The 7633-nt window shown below is 47.0% G+C and overlaps 1 protein-coding gene across 2 annotated transcripts in view; it reads left to right on the top strand.

The window, feature by feature from the left end:
• The first annotated feature begins 202 nt into the window (after positions 1-202).
• LOC117939412 (prospero homeobox protein 1-like) overlaps positions 203-7633 on the top strand; it is a 39463-nt gene continuing 32032 nt past the window's right edge. The window contains exons 1-4 of one of the 2 annotated variants that reach the window (XM_034864747.1): positions 203-806; positions 4598-5025; positions 5269-5889; positions 6334-7566. In XM_034864747.1, coding sequence (XP_034720638.1) covers positions 4663-5025; positions 5269-5889; positions 6334-7566 — 2217 coding nt within the window. In that variant the 5' untranslated portion in view covers positions 203-806; positions 4598-4662. Of the gene's footprint in view, positions 811-4597; positions 5026-5268; positions 5890-6333; positions 7567-7633 lie in introns of both variants that reach the window. The other variant, XM_034864748.1, reaches the window with a different exon arrangement.

Raw genomic sequence — 7633 nt, 5'->3', positions numbered from 1 at the left:
AGTGGATATTACTTTAGTGCTTTAATTTACTGATGATGGACTTGTATCAAAAATAAAAAATCATGCTTAAACAAAAAAAAAACAGCTGATGCCCTTGAAGTCCGGTTTAAGTTAAACTATGTATTAACTATGTTATTTTATAACTATAGTATAGCTGGGATTTTTGCAGCTTCCCAGCTAATTGTAAAGCTTGGTGAAGCTGACTTTCAGTTTACCCTCCGAGTCATGCTCTGCTCCTGTCTCCTCGCTCTCTTGCTTTTGGAGGTCTCGGCTCCTTATAAATAAAATCCACCGTCCCCGGTTCTTCTTCCTTATTGGTCAGGTGGAATCGTTACCTCACTCCGGGGCCGGTGACGCAGCGTCTTCACGTATCCTTCACGTGCGTCTCTTCTTGTTTCTTGTTGAGAGTCTTGCCGTCGGCCAGAGGGAGAAAACGGGATTCGCGTCGAGCCGAGAGTGCGGAACGGACCGGGTGCGCTCGATACTAAACACTTCCCATCCCGGGAGAAGAGCGGCGCACAAGAGCAGTCTCTCTCTCTCTCTCTCTCTCTCCCCCTCTCATTTTCTGTCTCGCTCACTCACTCTCTCTCACACACTTTCTCTACGAGTCTCTCCGTCCGTCTTTCTCGCTACCTCCTACACACACACACACACAAACACACAGGCTCACGCACGCGCGCACGCTCTGCATACGTCTCCACTTGGCCATAGTAGATTGAGCATTGATCTCAGCGACGAGTGCGGATCTGTCTCCTGTGTTTGCCCTTTCTTCGACGGACCGACTTGGAGAAACGCTCGAGAGAGAAGTAAGTCAAAATGCGTGGGCTATCATTTGTCCCCATTTTATTGTCACTTCGTGGGCTTATACATTGAATGTGTGCATGAGTGTGTGTATGATTTGTCCATATCAGCACCGTGGTCGCTCTAACTTATCTCCCAGTGTTAGTTAACGAAGACGGTCCAGCCTTGTCAAACTTCGCGGATCCACACGGTTTTATTTTGGGACTATTTTCCAAAAACTGTTGTCTGCTTTACGCGCGCTAGTCTCTAGTCTGCTTGTGGTTGTTGCCGGCTGGATCCACGAGCCTGCGTGAACTCAAATTTCTGAAGTTTGTTTTAAAATAAAAATTGAGTTTTTGTCCACTGTTCGTTGCCGTGCCAGTCTGTGAGTATAGAGCAGAGCAGAGCAGAGTTCACCTCGCTTGGATTTACGCACCTGCCAGTGCTTTTTTTGGATGTCATGGTTTGTGTGAGCTGCTGATTGACAAGTGATTCAATACCGAAATTAGTTAGAAAAATCCTACTTCTTATATTCTTTTTTCTTAAAATTAAAGCAAAAGAGGAAACGCATGATAGGTGACGAGGGACAAAATGTCCCTGCCAAATGTCTTTCAAGAGTCTAAGTTAACTTGATTTATCTTTAATATAGATTTCAGTTTCCAGGGAGCTAAGTGTCGCTAAAACATAAGCAAACTCCTTGAAAAACAAGTGGGGTTATCAGTTTCTCATGGCACAGCTCTTCACGTCTTTAATCCAACTTTATAAGGTAAATAATGAGAATAATGGACTGTTTGCAGCGTGTCAGTCCCCTGGTGCAGCAGAGGTGTCGTGTCATCATCGCGTATTTCTTGTTGTTTGGACTATGACAAACATCTCTCCATATTTGCCGTGCATAAAAGTAACACCTTTGTGTTTTGTGTCAGTCTGTTGGCAGCGGGGCTCTCCGCTCAGAGCGCACTCAGCCAGCTCCAACACCAAGTCCTGATCCACTTCACACGCAAGCTCAGCGCGCTACGTTCTTTGGTTCCTCTTTGAGATGCAGAAGGAAGTATAAGGTGAAAAAATTATAACCTTCACCTATTGCAAAAAGTTAGATTTCCAAAAGTGATTTTAAGATAACAAAAAGTATTTATAAAAGGCTGAAAGACCTTGATAAAGTCTTCAAGCAACAAGATGGTTAACGTGACTTTTCTCACTCTTTCCACTGAATTCATTTAGCCATGAGCCACCAGGCGCTTGCAAATGGAAATAGGCATTTACAGTTTTCATCAGTTACTTCCCATTTCAGTTCTCAATTACACGGCAAGTTATTCCTGCTCTTCAAATTCAGATTAAAACCAAAGTTTCTGTTTTGACACAGAAACCACACACACACACACTCTCACATCTTCTTTCAGGGCTCACCTTTAAACAAGAATGTCAACACTTTTTGAACATGTCTATTTAGACATCTGGTGTTGCCGCGTGATTTTATATGAGTATTTCTGAGTGAAACTTAGATTTTTTTCTTTGTGGTAATATGTGGTCAGAAAAGGCGTTGGAGGTGTTTGTGTTTTACTAATGCGGACAGGTAACATTAGTCTTTTTTACGCTGGTGCACCCTCCATTTGACCTCAGACACAGACACACATTTCAAAATAATCAAGTTTTCCAGCTCTTTGGACCCCCATAATCTAAACTGTTTGTCTCTTACAATCTCAACCTCCCCTCTGTCTGTTTGTGTGTGTGTGTGAGAGAGTGACTGCGTATGTGTGTGTCAGTATGTGTGCGAGTGATTGCGTATGTGTGTTTGTGAGCATGTGTGTGAGAATGTGTGTTTGCCCCCTCTGCCCAGAGTAATGCTAAAGAACCAATCATGCAAACAGATAGTGTGTATGCAGGTGCCGTGTGTGTGTGAGAATGTGTGTGTTTGTGTCTGTGTGTGTGTGTGTGTGTGTGTGTGTTTGTTTGCACCCTCTGCCCAAAGTAATGCTAAGGAACCAATCATGCAAACAGATAGCGTGTATGCATGTGTCCTAAGTGTGCGTGTGTATGCATGTGCCGTATGTGTGTGTGTGTGTGTGTCTGGGTCTCCGCCGGGCACAGTGCTGAGTGGTTGAATGTTTTTTCCTGAACACCTCTCACCTACAACACTAAGACTGGGAGTCAAATTCAAACTAACCCTTCTCCCCTGCTTAGAAACTATTCCGTCGGTCACGGCCCTGCAGGAACACAACATTGTCTGCATTGTCGGCTATTGTGGGCTTTTGCAAAAGCATCTCAATTGTATCCCCCGCTTCATGCTTCATGTGCGTTCGAGCACGTTTTCTGTCTTTCTAAAATCAGAGTCATGCTGCAAGTTTTTAGCTTTTTCAACAGTTGAAGTGAAAACGGCTCAGCTCCTGTGAACACAGGCACGGCTCTACCAAACTGTTGCAGGAAGCAGCTTTAATTTGTGAAATATTTTCCTAGTCCTGACCCTGACATCACTTGCAAAACAGATGCAAACATGTAAAAGGGAAACGCTGCCTGCGTGCATGAGTGTGTGAAGGCACAAATGCAAGCAGCTATTTACTTTCACCATTCACCTGTTTGAAAATGGCCGAGGCTTATCTTTAGTGGCAGGTTTTCAATGTTTTTTTTTGAATTTCTTTGTTTTTGTCCATGTGATTTGATCCCTAAATCACTGCACTTTCTGGAGATATTGTTCAAGTATCTCAAATAAATCCAGTTGTATTTGATAGTTTGGGATAGGGATGAAGCAAGCTCTTTAACATTTCCCACACCTTGCATAGTTTAAGGTGTTTCCAAAGCATCAGTGGAGGAACTTAACCTTCATGCAGTGCTTTCCCCACTGCTACCTCTGTACACTTGCTGTATTATAGATACGATATATTCACTCATGACAGGAAAAGAAACCTACCTTTTGAATATGCATAGACATTTTTAAAACCCCAAGTGGCAGAATTTATGAGAATATAACTTTGCACGTCTAAATAAAATACCTAAAGTTCAATAAAATGACAATTCACTGCTCAGTACCTATATCTTTCAAATTATGTGAAGAACGACAACACAAATAAATGTTCTTTTTTTATTCTTGAGTGTGGAGGGAAATCCCTCTGACAATACCAGAGAGCCTTTCCATTCTTCAGAAATCAAGGTTACCCCTCAGGGGATGAGGAGGAAATGGGAAATGATTTTGGTTATTACAGGCAGGTGTTACTTCTCTATGGGCATATCTCCTTGAACTATTTAAGAGAGTGTTTTCTTTTTTTTTTTTTGTGGTTTTTGGTCCAGAAATGCACTATGAGTAATTTTGTGAATGTGGCGATCGATAAAAGTGGACGCTCCATTTGTTTCTGTCGGGTGTGTTGCTGTCGAGTGAAATTCTAGTGATAGTTCATAGGTGGTGATTTTTATATGTGGTAATTAATGTCAATTCTCATAGTTTAAAAGGATTTTGGACTTTTGGAAAGAAAACAGCCATCTAATGCTTTATGGAGAATGTATTTACAGTCACAACTGACATTGTTATTAAAAGCCACAAAACACCCAAGACCAAGTCAGCTGAATTTAGACAAACCGTTATGAGGTTTTCCCTAGTAAATATTACAATTCAAAGTATATATTCTAAACATTTCATTCGTACAGACCAGCTACAGTTTCAAAAGTAAGAGTTATTAATGATTGCTCTTCTCTTGGACCAAAATTAAATCACTAAATGCACAATCTTGCCAATGATAAAGTTCTTATTTTGGGAATGTAATTGTTAATGCTATCACATTCCAGGTAATATAAAAGGTTGAAATAGCTATTTGTGCTTATCGTTGACCAGGTGACTCTTCTCATCTGGCGTGTCTGTGAGGACCCCTGGTCATGTCCACTTAGCTCCCCTGCGTGATGCCTGATCATGACAGCGCCACCCTCCTAACCAGACAGACCAAGCGCAGACGTGTCGACATCGGGGTGAAAAGGACCGTGGCCAGTGCGTTATTCGGCCGCGCCAGGGAGACCCTGCTCGAAAGCATGAACCAATCCCACGGCTCCGATCAGGACGGAGAATGCTCGTTGGTCGGCCACGGCCACGGCCACGGCCACGGCGGCGCCAACGGTGACGGAGAGAAGTCCAACGTTTTGAGGAAATTGCTGAAGAGGGCCAACTCGTACGAAGACGCCATGATGCCTTTCCCTGGTGCTACCATCATCTCGCAGCTGTTGAAGAATAACATGGGGAAGAATGGGGGGAGTGACTCAGGCTTCCAGGTACACACAAACAGACACCAACACACACATACAGGAGCTGGTGAAATGTCAATTAATCCATTTATTGATTTTAGTTATGACAAACAAATTCATGTTTTTAGTCACCATTTCATTAAATCAGTCTGCATTTGATCTTTCCAATTAACCAAACCAACAAGCCACTGAAAAGTACGTTATCCTCAGTCAATGATGCATTAAATCATGGGTTTTTATTGGCTGATTCAATCCTGTCCTCCATCACAGGGGAGTGGAGCTCTGTCCAGTGGAGGCTCAGAGATCCACGGCGAGGACGTGTGCAGCAACTCCTCCCGCGACAGCCCGTCCGACTGCCTCTCTCCTGGGCCTCCTCTTCCTCCTCCACCCTCTTCCTCATCCTTTGGGCGACCGGTGCCTCCTTCGAGCCTCAACTCCCACGCTCCCTCTCAGCCCCTCTCCCTCTCCACCTTCGACTTGGACAGGCTGTCGGACGAGCACCTCCGCGCCAAGCGCGCCCGCGTGGAAAACATCATCCGCGGCATGAGTCACTCGCCGCTGGTCCGGCCCAACGGAGACCACGGCCAAGAAAGCAACCGCGAGAACGAGAATTGCAGCAACAACAGCAACAGTAGTAACGACCAGCGAAGAGACGGCAACAGTCACAACAACGGCGGCCACAACCACAGCCGGAGCGACGGACCTTCTTCCCTCCTGAGCTCTCCGGGCTCGCGGGGCGGCGTGGTCGGCGTCGGCGAAGTTTATAGGGAGAATAAACGAAAGCAGCGTCTGCCGCAGCAGCAACACAGCTTCACACAGCTGGTGTGTTCCCGGCAGGAGCAGAGACAGGAAGAGAGACGGCAGCTGAAACTGCAACTGGAGGACATGCAGGTTGGTAGAATTAAGACACTATGCACATTAAGGCCCTTGTGGTGGTCATTTGCTGCTAAAACGCATCACAGATACCACCCTCCCCTACCTATTATATACAGTTTTTCAATTTTAAATGGGAGTTAATGACAGTTGATGGTTTTATTGAAGTCTCGAGTTGTCAAATTAATTTGAATTTTGTTTATTTAGCAACATACGGTACTATAAAAACAATAAGAACCCAGGATTTCAGGATCTAAAAGCTTTTCAAAGCTTCCTCAAGCATTCCTTAAATCTGTTGCTAGAAAGAAGAGGGAAACAAAAATGGTGTCCGTCTACCAAATGGGTTATGTGTAATCTAAGGCGTACTGTAATATTTGATTTCTTTCTGTAGTATATTTATGGAAAGAGGTTACCTTTAGGTTCAGGAGACCTCTTCTTCACCGTTCTCTATCCCCTTCTCAGAAACAGCTGCGTCAACTCCAGGAGAAGTTCTACCAGATTTACGACTCCGAGACGGAGGAAGAGGACGACAACGGTGAGAGCAGAGAGGCGGACCGAGGTGGAGAAAGAGAGGAGGACGGGAACTTGTCAGAGGACAGTATCCGCTCCGATGGCCTGGAGGACAGGTACAGAGACAGAGGGCGGCGTAGCAACGACGACCTGTCTGAACTGGACCCGGGCCTGTTTCTGGACCGGGCCCGAGCCCTGCTCCGAGAACAGGCCATGATAGACGGGGAAATGGAGGAGGACGTGGACGGCAGGGAGGATGAGGAGAGGAATGTAGAAAGGGTAATTAAGAGAAGAGGAAGATCGGCAGGTGGAGGAAGGCAGTTAGCCGAGACGCTGAAGCAGGAACTGAACTGTGCCGTGTCGCAGGTCGTCGACACCGTCGTCAAGGGCTTCTCCTCGCCCAAGCAGGCCGGCGGTCACCACCACGGCTGCCACAGCAGCACACCAGCTGCACCCTCCTCTTCTTCCAACTCGTCCTCTTCCTGTCCTCCACCTTTTGCGCCCCTCCCCTCTCTCGCCCCGGACACACGCTTTGGCGGCGGCGCCCTGGCCCTCGGTATGAACGGCGACCGCAGTCCCACCCATAACTACCACTCCTCCAACCAGAGGGTGCATTGCTTCGCCGATGTCCTCGTCCCGAGCCCGCTGGATTCCTTCGGCGGTTTGAGTGGCCGACTGGGCGGTTTGCCGACGTCCAACGACCAAACGGAGGCGCTGCCGCTGGTGGTGCGCAAGAGCGGCGGAGGAGGAGGTGGAGGAGAGAACGCTAACCCCTCTCTTCCTCCTCCTCCTCCACACCATCCCTCCCTCCACCCGTCGCCCCTCACAGCTTCGCTCGGGTTTAGCCCTCCATCCTTTCGTCACCCATTCCCCCTTCCCCTTATGGGGTACCCCTTTCAGAGCTCCCTTTCCCACGGGGGTGGAGCTGGCTACCCTCCAGGCCCCAAGGACCTACACCGGTCCTCCCCCGATTCTATGGACATGACCCGGGAAACGGTCAGCCTCAGAACCAAAATGGCGTCCCTAGGAGGAGGCCATCTCAGTCATCACCATCACCACCACCACCACCACAGGCAGAGCTCACCGGGCCAGCATGGGCCAGAGGGTCTGTCCCTGTCCCTCATAAAGTCCGAGTGTGGAGACCTGCAAGACATGGCCGACATATCGCCTTACTCAGGCAGCACCGTATCCTTATAAGTGTACCTGTGTGTGTGTGTGTGTGTGTGTGTGTGTGTGTGTGTGTGTGTGTGTG

Source organism: Etheostoma cragini, chromosome 24, assembly GCF_013103735.1.
Source record: "Etheostoma cragini isolate CJK2018 chromosome 24, CSU_Ecrag_1.0, whole genome shotgun sequence".
Taxonomy (NCBI): domain Eukaryota; kingdom Metazoa; phylum Chordata; class Actinopteri; order Perciformes; family Percidae; genus Etheostoma; species Etheostoma cragini.
This window is presented reverse-complemented; position numbering and strand designations above follow the sequence as displayed.